The 21,340-nt window shown below is 52.4% G+C and overlaps 1 protein-coding gene across 1 annotated transcript in view; it reads left to right on the forward strand.

Moving 5' to 3' along the window:
- The first annotated feature begins 343 nt into the window (after window positions 1–343).
- Window positions 344–21,340, forward strand: part of LOC120408016 (class I histocompatibility antigen, F10 alpha chain-like) — a 48,371-nt gene continuing 27,374 nt past the window's right edge. Inside the window, exons 1-3 of the mRNA XM_039544480.1 lie at window positions 344–501; window positions 10,448–10,711; window positions 19,996–20,271. Coding sequence (XP_039400414.1) covers window positions 417–501; window positions 10,448–10,711; window positions 19,996–20,271 — 625 coding nt within the window. The 5' untranslated portion in view covers window positions 344–416. The remainder of the gene's footprint in view (window positions 502–10,447; window positions 10,712–19,995; window positions 20,272–21,340) is intronic.

Consider the following 21,340-nt stretch of genomic DNA (forward strand, 5'->3'; position numbering starts at 1 on the left):
GAGAATTAGAGCTGGCCTCAGAACCCCTCTCCAGGGGCGGCTCTAGGGCTTTTGCCACCCCAAGGACGCGGTTGGCATGCTGAGGCGTGGAGCCGCCCCTGCCCCTCTCACAGAGAAACCTGCAGCCAGGGCCCAGCCTCGCGCAGCGCAGCGCGGGGCTGGGCCTGAACTGCCGCTCTGGTCATTACAGCCCCGGGGACAAGTTCCCCGCCCCAATTCCGCTTCCCCTTCGCCAACCCGCCCGGCCGGTTCTGCCCAGCGACCGGTGACGCAGGCGGGTCCGTGCGTCGCTATTGGTGGGCTGTTCCCCGCTCAGCCAATCCCCGCAGCGCAGAGGTTCCGCGGCCGGTAGCGGGGTCTCGGGCGCCGGCAGCGCAGCGAGGTTCCTGGGGCCGGGCCGGGCCGGGAGCGGGTCCATGGGCCGAGTCCTGCCGCGCTGCGGGGCGGCGCTGGGCCTGGCGCTGCTGCTGGGGGCTGTAGCCCTGCGGGGGGGCCACTCCCGTGAGTATCGGGGGGAGACCCCGGGCCGGGGGGGCGGGGAGCTGGGTGCCGGGGCGGGGGCTGCTCTGGGCTCTGGTTATCCCGGCACCTCTGCACACACCGCCCCCCCCAGCACTGAGCGTCACTGACAGGGAACAGCGACGTTGCTATAGTGACTGGGGGGGTCCCGGCCCCCTTGTGCCAGGCGCTGCTGGGACAATGTGTGTAGTGGGGGGGGGGGCTGAGAGCCGCTGACCCGAACTGTGACCCCATCATCTAATGCCAACCGCCCCCAGCCAGGGGGTGCGGCATCGTTGGGACCAGCACCTGTGGGTGCTGCACATGCTGACAAGCCCCTCGCAGCCCCGTGAGGCTCCCAGGCAGCGGGGAAATCCCCGGTTCCAGGCGCTGCCCAGGCTGTTTCATTCCCAGCGCCTCAGGGCAGGGCGGGGTTAGTGAGAGGGAGTAAATCACCCCCCAGATAGACCAGGGTTAACTGAAGGGAAAAGGGTTCTTGGATCTCTGACCTTTAATGGCTCCCAGAAGGTTCTTTATGCCTGGAACCTGGGCTCTGTCAGCACCAGTCCAGTGACCCCACGGTCAGTGATGGGACGTGTCTGTAAGAAGTCTAATTCGAGGTGTCGGTTTAGGGAGGGGTTGTGTCCGGTCTCTGATCGTGCATCCAGGGCAAGGGGAGTCCAAGGATCTTTGCATTAATCAGGTCTCGGTTTGGGGGCGAGCTCCCGTTGCAGGGGGTGTAACAACTGCTGTTTGTGCTGTTGGGATCTCGTGTAACTGCCGGATAAAGAGCTTCAGGTGCCAGTAAGGTGGGGAGGGGCAGGCACAGGCACATCCTGCATTTCCTAGCATGGGCTTGAATCTTCCATGGCCCCAGTCTTGGCCCAGAGTTCACGGTGCGGCAGCAGCTCAGGCCCCAGGGAGCTCAGCAGCCCTTATCCAGCTGCATGAAGCTGCGGGTTGGCCTGGGGGGGTTGTGTGAAGTGGTCTCAGGCACATTGTTGCCCTTGCATCACCTCAGTAACAGGCTTGGTTTGAGGTAAACAGCGTTAGGACCAGTGCAGCCTGGGCCTGCGGAGTTTAGTCAGGGGCCAGGAATGAAAGCAGAGAAGTGTGTGTGTGGGGGGGTGTCGGGTTATCCCTGCAGCAGCGAGACAGAAGGCCCCCATCTCAGGGGGTCACTCCCAGTCCCGGTGTAACTCTAGTGGTGCAGAGCTTTGGCCTGGGACCTGCAGGACTATGTGTGTGCGTGGGCAGAGAAGGATGTTGACGATGATCACAGAGGGTCTGGGCCAAGTTCACATTTTCACTGTCTGGTTTAGCTTTTTTAATGCGTTACATCCAGCACCAGCTCCCGTCGGTGCCTGGCTGGGCCTTTGTTGAAAGAAAAATCCTCTGTGCTCAGTACGTTCCGAAGAAGTGAGCTATAGCTCACGAAAGCTCATGCTAAAATAAATGTGTTAGTCTTTAAGGTGCCACAAGTACTCCTGTTCTTTTTGCGGATACAGACTAACACGGCTGCTACTCTGAAACAGGTGACCTGAGAAGGGGGAAATAGGGTGTCCATTTCTGTTGCTTCCCAAAGGATAGCAAAGGCCCGAAAGGGTTTTTTCCCCTCCTTGTTTGCCCTGTTTTGCTGGAGGTCTCCTTGGAATATCGGACACTTGCAGTGGGAATTCTCAGTCCTCAAATGAAGGGCCCGGGGTGTTGAGTCTTTACCAAGGACAGCTTTTCTTTCTTCTGCTCGGCAGGTGCTTGATTTAAATAGGCCTTTGCTACACACAAATTTGCTCTGGTTTAATTAAACCGGTTTAGTTAAATGAGTGCAAACCCCCTTGTGGACCCTCTTATTTTGGCATAACCACGGCCTTTTTTCAGTTTAGCTTAAACTGGTTCCCAGCATCTTAACCTGAACTGAAAAAAGCGTCTCTTACATCGGAATACAAATGTCCACGTGGGGCTTTGTACAGTTTAGTTGAATCACTTGTGTTTAGTTACACTGGTGCAACTCTCCATGTGGACCAGGCCTAACCGACTTAAGGTAAACAGAAAAAAGCCATTCTTAAACTGGAAAAGAAGTGTCCATAGAGCCTCTTGCACTGGTTTAACTAAACCAGTTTAACTCACATCTTAATTTAAACTGGTGTGAATTTGTGAGTAGAGAAGGCCAAAGTGTTAACAATGAAGTTTAAACAGGTGGAATAAACTTTTTAGGGCTGGTCTATATGAAGTGTTTGTACCACTTTTGTACAGTTTGAAACCATCCTAGCTAAGGGCTTGTCTACACTGGCAATTTACAGCGCAGTAACTTGCTGGCTCAGGGGGGTGAAAAATCACCCCCCAGAGCACAGCAAATTTCAGTGCTGTAAAGCGCCAGTGTAACCAGGCTCCCAGCGCTCGGAGCTATTCCCCTCGTCTCCCTGGTTTACCAGGAGTGCTGGAAGAGCTCTCTCCCCCGTGCTCGCGGGTGACCACACTGTCAGGTCAAAGCACGGCCGTGGGAGCGCTCCTGCGGCAGCATTTTGAACTGTCTAGTGTAGACTTAGCCTAAATCACCACTGGGGCTATGTCTCCACTGCTCACCTGACAGCTACAAGGCACTCAGTGTAGCCGCTCTTTGTCGGCAGGAGAGAGACTCTCGCTGACAAAATAAAACCACCCTCAACGAGGGGTGATAGTTGTGTCGACAAAGTGCTGTCTGCACCGGCACTTTTCACTGGTAACACTTTTGTTGGTCAGGGTGTTTTTTTCACACCCCCGTGTAGCAAACATTTTACCGATGAAAGTGCAGTTCAGATATAGCCTTAGTGTGGACACAGTTATACTCAAGGCTTAAATTGCCATCGAGTATTTCCTGGAATGCCCCAAAGTTCCTTCTCTGTCCCCCCATTCAACAGCATCAGGCTGGAGTCAAGGTCTGAAAATATTTACCTGTGCTCCACTTTGGACAGCTCCTGCTGAATTTAAGCCCTGGTTATACTCATACAGATTGTTCCCCTACAATTACAGCAATAAACTACATTGGTGTAAAGCACGGCTTTACCAATAGAACTGCACTTGCACTAGGGGGTTTATTTAACTATTTTGGTAAAAAGAAACAAACAAGAACACTTAAATAGTTAAAAGCGGAACAAAAACTGGGTAGAGGTGGCATCAGCATAGGGTTGCCAACCTTCCAGGATTGTCCTGGAGTCTCCAGGAATTAAAGATTATGTCATGTGATGAAACATCCAGGAATACGTTCAACCAAAATTGGCAATTACAATAAGTGTAATTGGTTCGGGGCAGGGACTGTCACTTGCTCTGTCTGTACAACACCCAGTACAGTGGAGCCCCAGCATGATTAAGCTAGAATGTGCTACTATGACATGAAATAGTAATTCCTTCCCCTCTCATTTTCTCGGGTTACACGTCCACCTCTCAAGTTCTCCAGCTGGCCATAGAGTCTTTCATGTAAAACAGGGCCAACAAGACGGGGATGTCTCGTGGGAAGAGCAAGCCAATTTAAAAAAGTAAACCTACCTGCCCTGCTATCATCGTCATCGTTATTTATTAGTGTTTTATGGCAGCACCCAGGCGCCTCAGTCCTGCTCCTGGACCCCCGTGTGCCAGGTGCTGTACAGGTACAAAAGAAAATACGGTCCCATCGGAGTATAAGACAGGAGACGATGGATGGATATAGACGGATGGGGCATTATAAGGAGCCAGCACTGGCTAGTGTGACAGGCTGTGGTCTCAGAGCACCAGTGCCCTAATATCAGAGGGGTAGCCGTGTTAGTCTGGATTTGTAAAAAGCAACAAAGAGTCCTGTGGCACCTTAAGGACCTTTAAAGACTGTTAGTCTTTAAAAAGCCCTAATGGTTATCTAAGTTTTTAGGCACCCTGGCAAAGAAGGCCATTGAGGAGGGTTTTGGAGGATGAGGTTGGTTTGCAGCCATTTACCAGGAGCTCCTCCCAGGCGTGAGGGGCAGCATGGGACAAAAAGGGGCTTTTTTGCAAATGTAAAAAGTGGGTAATGGAGGCTGGAATCATGTGCAGATCGGAGGTGGGAGTCGACGTTTTGGTAGCAAATGAGAGATGACGGGTCAGATGGGGTTAGGCTGTGAAGGGCCTCACAGCTGAAATCAGGCAGTTTATATTTGATACAGTGGAGAAGGAGGAGCTAGTGGAGGGAGGCAAAGGGAGGTGACATGGTCTAATCAACGGGCTAGGAAATGATCTTTTCAGCATCTTCTGAATGGATCTAAGCGGGATGAGCCTGCGTTTGTCAAGGCCAGAGAAAAGGATGTTGCAGCAGTCGAGACACGAGATGCCGAGAGCCTGGAGCAGCGTTTTAGCTGTGGGAGTGGACAGGAAAGGCCGCATCTTAGAGAGGTTCTGCAGAAAGAGTCAGCAAGATTTAGACATAACCTGGATGTGAGGACCTAGAGAGAGATCCGAGTCAAAGATGACGCCCAGGTTACGGTCCTAAGTGACAGGCAGGATGGTGGCGTTATCCACAGTGACTGACAAAGGAGGTAGCAGGGAGATCTTGGGGGGAAGATTGGGAACTCTGTTTTAACCACATGCAGCTTGAGCTGATGATGAGACATCCACAAGGAGCCATCAGAGAGACAGGCCAAGATTGTAGTTTGGGCAGGAAGAGACAAGTCTGGAGTAGATAGGTAGATCTGTGAGTCATCAGCATGGAGATGGTAGTTGAATTTGTGTTTGCAGATGACTTTGCCCAGAGATAAGGTGTAGGGGAGAAGAGAAGGGGACCAAGGACGGAGTCCTGGTGGGGACAGAACCCCACAGAGGGCTGGAGGGGGGATGAGGAAGATCCTCTGATGGACATGGTGAAGGAGTGATTAGAGAGGTCAGAGGGGCAGAGTTAAGCCAAGGAGGACACGAGTTTAAGAAGAGTGGTGAATGGTGCCAGAGGCGGCTGGCAAACCAAGGACGGTGGAGCGCTGAGTCTGAGTGCTAGCTAGGAAAAGTCATTACAGATTTTGGCAGGAGCAATTTCTGTGGAGCGCAAGGCATGGCAGTCGGTGGGGTAGGGTCTAGGATGGAACCGGAGAACAGGAACTCCAGGCAGCAATTGCAGAGGCACTTTCAATGAACTGAGAAATGAAGGGGAGAAGGGGCGGTAGCTGGGGAGGCAAATGGAGTCAAAGGTCTTTCTGATGGAAGATGCTGAAGTGTGTTTGTGTTGTGAGGGGAAAGAGCCGGAGGAGAGTGAGAGGATAAAGAGGGAGGGAAGGAGGAGAGTGGGTGTGAAGGAGATCAGGAGATGGGGTGGGGTGAGTGGAAGGTTTAGGAGAAGAGCAGATGAGAAATGTTGGCATCTGTGAAGGAGAGGGAAGTGGGAATTGAAGGAAGGGAAGGGAAGGCGGGGGGGAGAGGAGGGGGAAGGTCACATTTCATTGTGCGACAGGTGCAGTCACACAGCTCTAACCCCCTTAGGGTCACACACTCTCACTGGAGTAAGGTGCTTGGCTTCACCTCCTCCTGGGACAAAATTTCAGAGCCTTCAGCACCCCCACTTCCTGCCATGAGCTCCCCTCAGTGGCTCCACCGAAATCAGACACCTGGGGAGACCTGCACCCCCAAAGGGGACAATGTGCTCCCGACTTCCGGACTCGGGGGTGACTCTCAGCCAGTGCTGTACAAACAGGAGGGTTTGCTGGGTGTCTGGAACACAGTGTAGAAAATCTTTAGTTAACGTAGAGAATGGAAAGTTACAGCAAAGACCTGGGTCATTCCAGAACCCAGAGCTCTCTCTCTAGTCCCAGTCCAGATGCTTCTCCTCCTTCCAAAAGCCCACACTTAACCCGAAGGGCCCCCACCTGCCCAGTCCTTTGTTCTAGGCAAACACTGTCACCTGGCCTCCTCCTCAGCCCTTTGTTTCCCAGCTGGTCACAACCTGCTTCCTGCAAAGGGTGGGTCTCACTAGTTGCTAGGTTCCAAATGTCCGGGCAGTCCCCACCGGCATGGGGCTAGTTTACTGGATCTCTGCAGAGTAAACAACCTTTCCCCTACCTCTCTAAGCATGCAGCTCATAGGGGAAACTGAGGCACACTCATTACAAATCATGGGGAGAGGTGATTGGTGGGTGATGCTGAGAAAAACCAGCTGATGGTTGGAGAGGGGGAATCCGCACCGGAGAGCTCAGAGAGCAGGGCTTGGTGAACTCAAGTCCAGTGCATGGCCCTTTTGGAGACTGGGGGAGCTGACCCAGGGCGGCCGGGTGAATGCAGAGGGGAGGGTGAGGAGATGGGAGCAGAGGGTCGGATGGGCCATTGCCTTGGAAGCTGAAGTTACCGAGGACGAGTGTGGGAAGCTGAGGAAAGGAAGGGAGAGCTGGGGTGGGGATCAGAGAGGGTGACTGAGAGGCAGGAGCGGGATCAGACTCTGATCCATAGTGTCCCTGTTGCTCCCATCACTGCAGTGTCCAAGGGCTGGAGCTGTAAAGGGACAAAGGTGCCTAAATCACAGAATCAGGCCCCCTGGGGTTCACAAAGTCATCCCCACCCCCGGGCTGCTGCCAAGCCCTGTAGATGCCTGAACTCACTTGGCACCTCGGGATCTGTGTTCCTGCCTCTGGGCTTGTGCCCCGCAGCTTCCCCGCCAGGTGCCCAGATGCCTGAGTCCCAGAGCGATGCGTGGACCGAGGGACAACAGGTGTCCTCCACCTAACTCGTCTGGGGGCCCAATGCAGTGGGTGTGCTCAGGCCGCTTGCTGGATCGGACCTGCACATGAGCTCACACAACAGTGTGGGAGGAGCCAAGTAGTTTGGGCATCACCTGGGGTGAGGGAGACTCCTGGTTCCAGGCCTCCTCTGACCAATCCCCAACTAAATCATCCCAGCCAGGGCTTTGTCAAGCGTGACCTTAAAAACCTCAAAGGAAGGAGATTCCACCACCTCCCTAGATAACCCATTCCAGTGCTTCACCACCCTCCTAGTGAAAAAGACTTTCCTAATATTCAACCTAAACCTCCCCCACTGCAACTTGAGACCATTACTCCTTGTTCTGTCATCTGGTACCACTGAGAACAGTCTAGATACATCCTCTTTGGAACCCCCTTTCAGGTAGTTGAAAGCAGCTATCAAATCCCCCCTCATTCTTCTCTTCTCCAGACTAAATAACCCCAGTTCACTCAGCCTCTCCTCATAAGTCATGTGCTCCAGCCCCCTAAGCATTTTTGTTGCCCTCCGCTGGACTCTCTCCAATTTATCCACATCCTTCTTGTAGTGTGGGGCCCAAAACTGGACACAGTACTCCAGATGAGACCTCACCAATGCCGAATAGAGGGGAACGATCAATCCCTCGATTTGTTGGCAGTGCTCCTATTTATACAGCCTAAAATGTCATTAGCCTTCTTGGCAACAAGGGCACACTGTTGACTCATGTCCAGCTTCTCATCCACTGTAACCCCTAGGTCCTTTTTTGCAGAAACTGCTGCCTAGCCACTTTGTCCCTAGTCTGTAGCGGTGCATGGGATTCTTCCGTCCTAAGTGCAGGACTCTGCACTTGTCCTTGTTGAACCTCATCAGATTTCTTTTGGCCCAATCCTCTAATTTGTCTTTGAGCAGGGCATTGGACTAGATCAGTGGTCCCCAACCTTTTTGTCTGGCAGGCGCCAGACGAAGGACCGGGGCGGCGGTGGAGCATCCGCCAAAATGCCGCCGAATTTCGGCAGCGTTTCAGCAGCGACGCCTCTTGATGACGCCGCTTGCCACCAACAAGCGATGTCATCGAGAGGCGTTGCTGCTGAAAGGCTGCAGAAATTCGGCGGCAACGCCGAAATGCCACGGAAATTCAGCGGAATTTTGGCGGATGCTCTACCTCCGGCCAGGACGTGGGTGCATTCATGGCGCCCGTGGACACCACATTGGGGACCCCTGGACTAGATGATCTCCTGAGGTCTCTTCCAACCCTAATCTTCTGTGATTCTATGATCTTACAAAACTGGGTGACTGGGCAACAAAATAGTAGGTGAAATTCAGTGTGGATATGTTCAAAGTAATGCACAATGGAAAACATAATCCCAACTATACATATAAAGTGATGGGGTCTAAATTAGCTGTTACCTCTCGAGAGATCTTGGAGTCATTATAGATAGTTCTCTGAAAACATGCACTCAGTGTGCAGTTTCAGAGGGGTATCCGTGTTAGTTTGTTTCAGCAAAAACAACGTTTAAAGACTAACAAATTTATATGGGCATTAGCTTTCATGGGCTGGAACCCACTTCGTCAGATGCATACACGAAAGCTTATGCTCAAATAAATGCATTAATCTTTAAGGTACCACAGGGCTCCTCGCTTTTCAATGCACAGTGGCCATCAAACAAGCTAACTGAATGTTGGGAATCATTATGAAAGGGATTGATAATAAGACAGAAAATATCATATTGCCACATCTTGAATACTGTGTGCAGATGTAGTCATCCCATCTGAAAAAAGATATATCGGAATTGGAAAAGGTACAGAAAAGGGCAACAAAAATGATTGGGGTGTGGAATGGCTGCTACATGAGGAGAGCGTAATAAGATTGGAAGTTTTCAGCTTGGAAAAGAGACGACTAAGGGAGATATGAACGTCTATAAAATCAAGACTAAGGCTATGTTTTTTTCACAGAGGTCGCAGAATTCACGAAATCTGTGACTTCCAGCAAACTCCATGACTTCAGCCCGTGGCGGCCGAAGCTGTGGGGTCCCCCTGCCACCTATAGCAGCTGGGAGTGGTGGGGGGGCTCCATGGGCTGTGAGGGGACCAACCGCTCCCAGTTGCTGTGGGCGGCAGAGGGACCCCGGAGCTCTGAGTGGCCTGCAGTTGCCTAGCCCCAGCGGGTGGTATGTGGGTCACGCAGCTGAGCTCCCCATTTTGCCATGGATATTTTTAGTAAAAGTCACAGATAGGTCACAGCTTCCGTGAGCTTTTCTTTGTTGCCCGTGACCTGTACAGGACTTCTACTAAAAATATCCATAACAAAATCATAGTCTTCATCATGACTGGTCTGGAGAAAGTGAATACCCAAGTGTTAGGTACCCCTTCATGTAACACAAGAACCTGGGAGCAGCAGATGAAATTAATATGCAGCAGGTCTAAAACAAACAAAAGGAAGTATTTCTTCACACAACGCACAGTCAGACAGTGGAACTCTTTGCCAGAGGATGTTGTGAAGGTCAAGACTATAACATAATTCAGAAAAGAACTAGTTAAGTTCATGGAGGATAGGTCCATCAATGGGTATTAGCCAGGATGGGCAAGGATGGTGTTCCTATCCTCTGTTTGCCAGAAGCTGGGAATGGGCGACAGGGGATGGATCACTTGATGGTTACCTGTTCTGTTCATTCCATCAGGGGCACCTGGCATTGGCCACTGTTGGAAAACGGGACACTGGGCTAGATGGACCTTTGGCCTGACCCAGTATGGCCGTTCTTATGTACTAAATAAATTATAGTAAATTGTGTGCACAGCCGGTGTCCTGGCTCCCACCTGTATCTTGGACACATCCCTCTGCCCACCTTGACTTCCCCAGCTTCAGCTCCTGCATCTCCTGTCCCCCGGTCCTCCTGCCCCACACTCTCCCATAACACCCCCTTCCTTTTCCCCACAGGGCACTCCCGCTCTGCCCCTCCTCCGGGGCCCTCTTTCCTTCCTCATACTCCCCTGTACCCCCAGTACACTCTCCCCATATGCTCCCCTACTCCTCACACATGCTCCAGCCCCTCTGTACCTCCCCACCCCGTCCCCTCCTCACTCCCCCTCCAGCCCTGCCTCCCTTTCTCCTTCTACCCCACCCTCTCTTTCTCCCCGGTCAGGCCGTTCTGTGAGCCCTTTCCCAGGTCTCCCTCCCACAGGAGCGCTCCTGAGGGCCAGCACCACCTCTTGTGTATTGCCAGGGGCTCCCTGGCAGGGTGTGGTTGGGTCTGACTCTTCCCTTCCCTCCCCCCCCCCAGGCCTGCACTCCAGGCGCGTATTCGACACGGTGGTGTCGGAGCCCGGCCCGGGGCTGCCCTGGTACAGCCGTGTTGTGTTTGTGGACGATCAAGTCATCTACGTCTACACCAGCGGGATGCAGAAGGTGGAGCCTCGCCCAGTGTGGATGGCGCAGAACGAGGGCCCGGAGTTCTGGGACGAAAGGACCTGGTGGGCACAGCGCTACCAGAAATGGTACAACGTGAGTCTGAACACCCTGAGTCAGCTCTACAACCAGAGCGAGGGTGAGTGAAGGACATGACCAGACCTAGGGATGCAAGGACATGGGGTGTGTGTGTGGGGGGGGGGGGTGCAGTTGATGTAAACAGGGTGAAGGGACACAGGGATGCGTGTTGGAGATTTGGGGGGAGGAACAGAGCCCAGAGGGGCATTTTCTCGATGGAGTCAGTATGAATGTGGGGGACAGAGGGGCATGGGGCGGGGGGAGGGGCTGCAGGATGGAGGTTCCATGCGAAAGACATTTTCTGACACCTTCCAAAGTGGGACTCTCATACTGTTCCCTCCCCAAACACCCCAGATTTCTGCTACAAGTCCCACTTGCAGCTGCCCCTGCCCCCATGTGTGGTTATTTCCTGGGCAGAGTGACAGAGGTGAGAAGGCCAGAAGTCCTCATCAGACTCTGCTAATCTGACCTCCTGGTGACCCAGGCCAGAGAATCGCACCCAGTGATTCCTGCACGGAGTGGTTTATTCCTCCCGGCTACGACAGTGACACTGTCGGACCCTATAGCTAGAACAGGGCTCTGAGACGTCTTGTCTTAATTACCAGACACCGTGTGATGGGGAATCCCAATATCGACAGCCCCAAGTGTTCAGACATCACGAGTCAGACCCCCAAAATCCTGAATTTGACTTAAATGTTGTGAGTATTTTGGGAATAATATTGGAGGTTATTTTTATTTACCCTCTGGTTTGAGCCTGTAGGAGACACATTTCTAGGGTTTTCCCTGCTCCTAGGAGAACTAAAAGTTACTGCTGTAAGAAAAGAGAGCTGAGACTCTCCTCTAATCCCATGAGTCCAGGAACTGGGGATTTAATAAAACCACCTGCTATCATGAGATGCACAATAAAGTCACAGGAGCAGGCAGTGCTGCATTCACCCAGCCCTTGGGAGAAGCTGCTCACCCGTGAGCCTCCTTAGAATCATAGAATCTCAGGGTTGGAAGGGCCTCAGGTCATCTAGTCCAACCCCCTGCTCAAAGGGGAACAAATCCCATGACAGATTTTTGCCCCAGATCTCTAAATGACCTCCTCAAGGATTAAACTCACAACCCTGGGTTTGGTAGGCTAATGCTCAAACCACTGAGCTATCTCTCCCCTCATTGTTCGCTTTGTGTTGTTTCCAGAGTGAGTTTATTGAAGGTCAAATTCCTCCTCACTCCTGAGGAGGAGGGTCTGACATGGATTTGGGCTGGAGAGTTAGTGAGAGAATCAGCCCCTCTAATGTGCAGAGACTCCCGGGCTTCCTTACTCCTGGCAGCACAAACCCCAGCACATGTCCCCCGGTTGGAGCCCCCGGCGTCAGGCAGGTTCCCCTGCACACTGTTGATAGATGTGTAAAGAGCTGTTCTTCCTTGTGGCGATGCGAGACCCACTGGTATGCCTCCTGCTGATCGTCCTGGGAATTAGCTCTGTTTCCAGCTCCGGAGCGCTCTCTGCAGGCTGGTGTCTCACCTGTCGCTGGCCCCGGTGCTCCTTCTCTCAGGGTTCTGCCCTCTGCAGTACCCCACAGTCTCTCAGTCTCTCCTCCTGGGGAACCCTCAACTCTCTATCCCCACCTCGCCTCAGTCTACGGCTGCTGCCAGTCACCCTCTAGCTCCCCCTCACTGGGGCAGATTGCAGTATACGAGCCATTCATCATTGGCAAAGTTGGGGTTGCCTTCGCCTACCCTGGGTTGCACCTCTGCAACCCCAGTACCCAGCCTGGCCTCTCACAAGGCCTGTAGCCTCGGGGGTTTCCAGGCTGGAGCTTCCCAGCTCCTCTCAGCTTCCCCCAGCCCTGCTCCACTCCTGGTACCTTGCTTAGCTCCCCCACAGCAAGGCCCATCTCTCTCAACAGCCAGAGAGAGACTGCGTGAGCTCCTGGCCCACAGGCTTTTATAAGGCCAGCTGGGGCCTGATTGGGGCGTGGCCTCAGCGGAGGCTGTTTCCCCAATCAGCCCAGCCTTCTCAGCTTTCAGCCCCAGCCCTCTCTAAGGGCTGGCTTTTAACCCTTTCAGAGGAGCGGGGTTACTGCCCTGCTACATTCTTGCTCGGTCCCCAGTGTGCGGGACTGTAGCCACCTGGCCAGGCCCCCGGTTGTGCTGTCTCACTTAGCTCGGTGATGATCCGTAAGCGTTCAGTGCCTGGCACTGCTGAACTGTCCCTGGCAGGTGAGGGTCTCTCTGATGTAATTGCTCTGCCCTTCCTGACAGGGGACTGGCGAGTGACAATCCCTGATTTCCCCGTTTCAGTGATACTGGCCTGTCACGTTGGTCCTCACCCAGGGGTGTCCCCAGCCCCTTCTTGTAACAGCCCCCCAATCCCTCCTGGCTCCCAGCACTGAGACAGCAGCAGTGAGAACTAATTCCCATCCTGCCCTGGACACCTGGGTTCCTGGCGGCCCTGCCCCAGGACTAAGTGACAGGGCAGAGCGTTGCCAAGTGTCTGCCCCCCTAGCGCAACCCCTCTGTAGCTAGTTTAACCCTCTCCTGACTAGTCTCACCCATTGGTCCCCTGCTGCTGAGCCTGTCCAGCCTGACCTGCTCACATGGGCACCGGCCTCCCCAGTGCTGAGAGAGGGGCTCTGCTCCCCGGCCCCTAAGCCTGCGCTGGGGAGCTGCTGTTCTGTCCCTGCTGCCCCCTCCTCCCCCCATTCACCCCCTCCTCACAGTCCTGGGGCTGCCAGCTCGCCGGAGACTGTCCTGAGTCCTGCATCTTGGCCACCAACAGTGTTCCCCTCGCTAGCTGCGTCTGCCCCCAACACGCACATGGGGGAATTCGGGGTCTGGTTCCTCTGGGACCCCATCGGTGCCCCCACCTCGCTCATCCCTGTGGAGTGCAGCACGGAAGAGAAGAGGGGTGGGTGGGGAGGCCTGACCCACCTCACTCCTCTCGGGTGCCTGGCTTGGGATGTCTGCGTGTTCTGTGACCAGCCGCCCAGCACCTCTCCAGAGTCTCAGTGGTTCTCTCGTTACTCCATCCCTTTTCCCCAAAGTTGTTTTCTCTCTCTTTGACTTTAGTTGATTGGAATAAATAGTTATTTGGACTCTCGTAGCAGAGTTTCCTCCACTCCTGGAACTGGGCATGTCTTGGTCTCTGGGCTTCAAACCCGGAGCCTCCTGCGGCAAGCCCATGCCTTTGAGCGACCTGCACTCTAGCTGTCTAGAGTGCTTGGGTGAGAATCCTGTTGTGGATCGCTGTCAGCTCTGCCACCAGATCAGTTCACATATGAAAAAGGGTAGGGAGGCCAGGCTGAAGTCCCTCCTGATGGAAGCGGTGCTCAAACCTTCTTCAGACACGAGCCAGTCAAACTTGGCACCGTGTACCTCAGTGTTGGTATGAAGAGCTGCTGCAGAGGGAGTCCTTACGAGACTCCCGGCACCGTTCCCCATGCCAAGTGCCAAGAAAGAAACATAAGAAGCAGCTGTCTGAGAGGTTCCCCATCTCTAAGAATGGACAATCATGGGGAGTGCAGGGGAGCGCAACCTGTGTCTGGCCACTCCTCTGTCCCTGCTCCACAGGTGATACCATCAACTCCGTCCTCTTCAGTACCTGACCAGCCGCTGGCACCAGAGGGGCAGTGAGGCACCAACAGGGTTGCGGTACCATCCATCCCGGAGGTGTTTGTTGTGGCCAGGGACTTGCTGATATATTCGCTACCACCATTGCTGGCAATTTAACAGTTGGTGCCAGCAGTGCGGGCAAGCAGAAGGGAGCATGTTGCCCTGAGCTCCCATTCAGTACCAGACCCCTTGCTCTCTGCTTATGCCGAAGCAGGCTTCCCCATCTCAGCACCGATCCCTGTATCCACAGCACCGCCCCTTGGAGCCGACAGGCGCCACACACCCCTCATTCCCACAGGATGACTCATCATCCAAGTTGGAGTTTGAATCTTGCACCCAGCCGAGGGACTGGTACCGTACCTCACCAATCAACCCTATGCAATGGTGGATCCCAGGGTGGAGGTTCCTTCGAGCGCCTGTCCTAGTGGGCAATGGCCCATGCAGGTACAGTGCCCTTTTTGGAACCCCTGGGGTTTTCCTCCGCTGCCTGGCCCACCGTCTACGCACTCCTACTCAGTGGTGTCTGAGAGAAGGATTCCTCTGTCACACCAAACAGCAGCTGATCCCGACTACGATATTGAACCAGGTACTGACTCTCAAAACCTGGAGCTACGGGATCTGGTTGGTGCAGAAGGAGAGGAGGAAGGTCCTATGCTGGTGCAGGCTGCCTCCTCCTCCATCCAGAAGAGACAGGAAAGGGTGTTTCACTGCCCAAGGACACTTCAAGGCTCACCAGGAGTTATGGAAGAAGGTGACCTCAAACATAGGGCTGGAAGTGAAGGTATTTAAAAAATCCTCCAACAGCCTGGTCAACATCTGGGCTGCAGTGGCCCTGTCGAAGGTAGCTCTGCCTCTCAATGAGGCCATCATGGGTCCAGTTAAAACCCTGGGCAGACCCCTTCCTCTCTGTCCCGATGTCAAAGAAGGCAGATAGGAAATACTATGTCTCTGCCAAAGGGTAGGAGTATGTATGTTCCCATCCCCCTCCCGGATCCATGGTGGCCTCGGCAGCCAATGAGAGGGAAAGGCCAGGGTAGTAAGGGGCAACGCCCAAGTCAAAAGACTCAAAAAAGCAAGACTATTTTGGTAGGAAAACGTATTCTACCAATGGTCTACAGCTCCAGCCAACAGGCACTGCTGGGCAGATATGATTTTCACTCCATGTTGAAATGTAAAGACTCGCTTCCTCAAGAGTCCAGGCAGGAGATTGTTGCTCTGGTGGAAGGGAAGGCAGTGGCCGGGTCTTTCCCACAAACTACCCTTGGCACAGTGGATGTGGTGGCCAGGACTGTGGCATCACCAGTGGCCACGAAAGGGGCTCCTGACTTTAGTCCTCTGGTGTACAGACAAAGGTCCAGCAGTCTCTTCAAGACCTTCCATTTGAAAGGACTTTGCTCTTCTCAGAGAAACAGACACCAAACTCCATGGCCTGAGGGCCTCCAGAGCCATCCTCAAGTCTGGGTTTATTAATAAACAAAAGTGATTTTATGAAGTATAAAAAGTAGGATTTAAGTGATTTCAAGTAATAACAGACAGAACAAAGTAAGTCACAGAGCAAAATAATACACGCAAGTCTAAGCCTAATACAGTAAGAAACTGATTACAAGAAAAATCTCACCCTCAAAGATGTTCCAATAAGTTTACTTCACAGACTGGACTCTTTCCTAGTTCTGGCCCAATCCTTTCCCCTGCTACAGTCTTTGTTAGATCCAACAGACATCTCAGGTGGTGAGCAGGGTTTTCTCACAACTGGCACAGGAAGGCTTTTGAGTAAATAAACCACTTACCATCAATTGTCCTAATCAGTGGGAGCCATCAAGTTCCTAATGCCCCATTGATGGCCCTCACCTGGTGTGACTACAACAGTGATACAAGTTTATCTTATTTCCCCAACTCCAGACATAGAAATAATACATGCAAACAAATAGGATGAACACCCTCAGTAGATTACAAGCTTTCTAATGACATCATACAAGAGACCTTTTGCATAAAGCATATTCCAGTTACATCATATTCACATTAATAAGCATATTTCCATAAAGCATATGGAGTGCAATGTCACAATTCCTTAATCCTGAGTGCCAAAGGGGGTCTCTGACCCATTCTAGCTCCTCAGGCTCCATCCTCTTCCCCTTGATCTCACCTGCTGCAGCACCTCAAAGGCTGAAGTTGTGCATTGTCTCCCTGGCCTCCATCATTCCTGGTACGCCACCCTTGATTTGAAAGATGCCTATTTCCAAAACTTTATTTTCCAAGGCCACAGAAGGTTTCTCGAGATCATTGTGAACCTGGCTCATTCCCAGTTTACCGTCCTCTTGTTCAGCCTGTGAGCAGCCAAATGGGTCTTTATGGAATGCCTGGTAATAGTGGCAGCCTTCCTGAGAAGGTGAAGGGTGCAGGTGTATCCGTACCTCAGTGACTGGCTGGTCAAGGGCCAGTCCAAGTCCCCAGTAAAAGCCAGCGTCACCTTGTACAAGCAACATTTCAAGCACTCAGCCTGCTGATAAACAACCAGAAATCAACACTCCTCCCAGCTCAGAGGATAGAGTTTATTGGAGCGGTGCTCAATTCTACCCAGGCCAGGGCCTTCCTCCCAGAAGCCCACTTCCAGTCAGTGTTGTCACAGGTCAAAGCCCCCTCAGGCTGTTGGGTCAAATTGTCTCATGCATATACATGGTGCAGTATGCGAGGTTGCACCTCAGATCCCTTCAGGCTTGGCTGGCCTCAGCGTACCAGCTAAACTGCCGTCAATGGGACTCATTTCTCACAGTGTTTGCCCCAGTCCTTGCCCCCTCGACTAGTGGACGGATCCCTGGTTCGTAGGCTTGGGTATTCCCTTTGTCAGGCCCCAACCCTCAGTATCCATAATCTCGAATGCATCCAAGCTCGGTTGGGGGCCCATCTCGGGCACCTCAGGACACAAGATCAGTGGTACAAGCTGGAACTCTTGCTACAGATAAACGTCAGCTCAGGATGGTCCGCCTAGCACATCAGGTGTTCTTACCCCACGTCGCAAGCAAGTTGGTGCGAGTTCTTACAGACAACATGGCAGCCATGTTTTACATCAACAGGCAGAGAGCGGCCCGCTCTTCTCCCCCCCATGTCAGGAGGCCATTTGCTTGTGGGAGCTCTGCATAAAGCACTCGATCCACCTCGAAGCTTCTCACCTTTTGGGAGCCCAGAAGGAGCTGGCAGATCAGCTATTCTCACCACGAATGGTCCCTATGCCCCGACATAGCAAGGACCATTTTCCAGTGGTGGGGTGCTCCCCTCGTAGACCTGTTCACAACCAGACAGAACAGGAAATGTCAGCAGTTCTGCTGTCTGTGTGACTGCAACCCAGGCTTGCTCCCGGATGCCTTCTTACTCCCTTGGAGAAATCACCTGTTCTGTGCCTCCCCCCCCCCATTCCTTTAGTGCACAAGGTCTTGTTGAAGGTCAAGGGTGAAGGTTATTCTCATAGCCTCAGCCTGGCCACATCATCACTAGTTTGGCTTATTTCTAGACCTGTCAGTAGCAACTCCAATGCTGGTCCCTCCCCTTCCAGACCTGATCTCGCAAGATCACGGCCAAATGTTCCATCTACCTGACAGCTCCACGGTTAAACCTGCAGAACTGGCCTGTTCAGAGCAGGTCTGCTAGATCTTGCTAGGCAGTAGGAAACCATCTACCAGAGCTACTTACCTGGCCAAGTGGAAGCGTTTCTCCATTTGGTATCCCCAGCAGGGCCTCTCACCAGGGCGCCAGAACCTCCCTGTGAGTGGGGGGGCCACCGGTGCTGAAACTGTGACTCCACCTCTTCCTCTGACACACACACACACACACACACACACACACACACTTCCACCTCTTCTCCTCAGGCTCCATCCTCTTCCCCTTGATCTCACCTGCTGCTAAAGTGGCAGGGCCATGGCCCTTCGTTCCCCCTGCTCCAGCACCGCTGCCTCTCACCCACTGAGTCATCTCTCAGATGAAGCAGATACTCCAGAACAGTCTGGAAACAGCCAGGTCTAGTGATTTCCTCTGTTAAGGCACACACAGCCGCAATCTCCGCATTCTACCCCCTGCTGGGTGGTCGATGAGTTTTTTCACATGAAATGTCCATTCACTTCCTCAGGGGCTTTGAAAGGCTCTACCCCCAAATCTGGGAACCCATCTGTGTAAACGAGGGTGGGTAGGGTTGTATCCTTCCTGGAAGATCACCTTTCTTGTAGCAATTACCTCAGTCAGGAGTGTCTCGGAGATAAGAGCTCTTATGTAAAAACTTCAGTATACAGTGTTCTTTAATGACAAGGTACAACATCGCCCCCACCCTGTGTTCCTCCCAAAGGTAGTCTTGCAGTTTCATAGTAATCAGGCTGTTTTCCTGCCCATTTTCTTCCTGAAGCCACACAAGAATAGGGAGGAATGACATCTCTTACTGTGGATTTTAGGCACGCCCTAATGTTCTATCTTGAGAGGACTATATGGAAGGTTGATCCGTAAATCCATACAGCTCTTTGTGGTAGTAGCTGATAGGATGAAAGTCCTACCCATTTCGCCTCAGAGAATTTCATCCTGGATCACATTGTGCATTCACATGTGCTATGAGCAGGCAGGTGTCCCACCACCTGCCTTCCTGACGTCCCATTCTGTGGGAGCACAAGCTTCCTCAGTGGTGTTCAAGGCCCAGGCCTGATCCAGGACATTTGCAGAGCAGCGACCTGGGCATCAATACATACTTTTTCTTCCAACTATGCCATCACCCAACAAGTTACAGATGACAGTGCATTTGGTTGGGCAGTGTTCACCACACATTTCAGTCTTTCTCGTGATCCCCACAGTGTTCTTTGTTCACCACAGCCTTCCTCTCTGTCCCCTAAACTCTCCTTCCTGTCCCCATCCTCACATCCCTCTGTTCCCCCCAGTCTCCCTCCCTGCCTCCTCTCAGCCCAGGGGTGGCTGCATTAACTGAATCTGCTCTTGGTTGTGTGCGAGATGGGGGCCGTTGTTTTGAAGATTAGCCTGGCTGTAGGAAAATGGCTGTCAATGGCCTGATCCTTACAGGGAATCACCTTGAGACAGTGGCCATGTGAAAAAGAGGCCAAGCATCCGAAGTTGGTTCTTTGCCATTTCTAGATTGAGTTGGGGGCACGGGAAAGATGGTGCAGGGAACAGAGTGACCCTGGGGATTCTTTGAGGTCATTAAACCAGAGCAGAGGTTAGTGTGGGGGACACCTCCTGTACCCCCTACCCACAGGAACATGGGGGTACTGTGAATGGAGGAGGTGGGGGACCAAGTGACCCTGAGGACTCTACAAAAACCACAACCAGAGCAGGAGAGAGGGGATACAGACCCTCTGCATTCTCTCTCTCTTTCCTAAAATGACCCTGACTACCAGAACTGGGGGAATCCTCAAAGAGCAGAAGAGAACTGGAGGAGATACACACCTGCAATATTTGGAGTACACCCTGCACCCCCTGCAGGGAGCATTCAAGAACAAGCAGCAATGAGGTTGTGAACTCTCTGCAGTGGGAGGTCTTTAGTGTACAAAGACTCCACATATGGAGAGGGCACCTCCTGCGAGTTTGGATTCCCTCCTGAAAGGAGCTGGGAGGGTGTAGGACCCAACAGCATAAGGGGAAACTCCATTTCTCAGGGGAGGGAGGGTCCAGTAGCAAGGAGAAGAACCACTGGGTACCTGCAGTGGGGTCTTGGTGAGATTTTCAGAGACAAGCTGCTGCTGACCCTCAGCTGTGTTTCAGGGTTTCACATTATCCAGACAATATATGGCTGTGATATCCGGGAAGATGGCATCATTCAGGGGTTTTACCAGGATTCATATGATGGACGAGACTTTCTTACCTTCGATAAGGAGACCATGACTTGGGTAGCAGCAGATATTGGGGCTCAGATCACCAAGAGGAGATGGGATGCTGAAGTAGATGACAACCAGGGATGGAAACACTACCTGGAAGAGGAATGTATTTCCTGGCTAAGGAATTGTCTAGAGTACGGGAAGGAGACTCTGCGGAGGAAAGGTAAGATGGGGGACAAGCCCCACCCAGGGGACACTACAAGTTACATCTCCATTCCCCAGCCCCAGTTCCAAAATGGAGCAGGCAGGTAGGGGGCCGTTCAGCTAACCTTGCACCAGGGATGGGTGGGGAAACAACCCCTCCCCCCCCAGCTCTGCTGGAAAAAAAGGAACAGAAATTGAAAATGTTAAAAGCAGCTCACTGTAGAGAAGCTGCATCTCCAGAGCCACTTGACCAAATGAGCCCAAATTTGCAGCACAAATTCTACCTCTTCCCCTGGTGTGATGCAGCGTTATCAAGGCAATCTGCCTGTACGTGTGCATGATGGAGCACTCTGAGAAATAGACTCTGTAGAGAAAGCTCCGCACCACCTTAATTATGGAAGTGCCACCAGTTCTATGGACACCAGCTTCTTTCACCATGTAATTCTTCCTCATTCACTGTCTGCACCATCATATTTGTTGTTACCTCCGGCTCCTGTGTCCCACCAATGACTGTAGCTTTGTCCTTGTTGCCTCTTTGTCCAAACTTCTCCCACAGTCATCTGTGTGCTTTCTTCCATGCCATCTTTGAGAAAGTAACAGATTTTTTAGACAAGGGAAATGCGGTGGATCTAATATACCTTGATTTCAGTAAAGCGTTTGATATGGTACCGCATGAAGAATTACTGGTTAAATTGGAAAAGATGGGGATTGAAATGAAAATCCAGAGGTGGATAAGGAACTGGTTAAAGGGGAGACTGCAGCAGGTCGTATTGAAAGGTGATCTGTCGGGTTGGAGGGAGGTTACCAGTGGAGTTCCTCAAGGTTCGGTTTTGGGTCCGATCTTATTCAATCTATTTATCACTGACCTCGGAACCAAAAGTAGGAGTGGGCTGATAAAGTTTGCGGATGACACGAAGTTGGGAGGTATTGCCAATTCGGAGAAGGATCGGGATATCCTCCAGGGAGATTTGGATGACCTTGTAAACTGGAGTATTAGTAATAGGATGAAATTCAATAGTGAGAAGTGTAAGGTTATGCATTTAGGGATTATAGTTATAATATAGTTATATATTTTAATTATAAGCTGG

Source organism: Mauremys reevesii, linkage group 6 (assembly GCF_016161935.1).
Source record: "Mauremys reevesii isolate NIE-2019 linkage group 6, ASM1616193v1, whole genome shotgun sequence".
Classification (NCBI taxonomy): domain Eukaryota; kingdom Metazoa; phylum Chordata; order Testudines; family Geoemydidae; genus Mauremys; species Mauremys reevesii.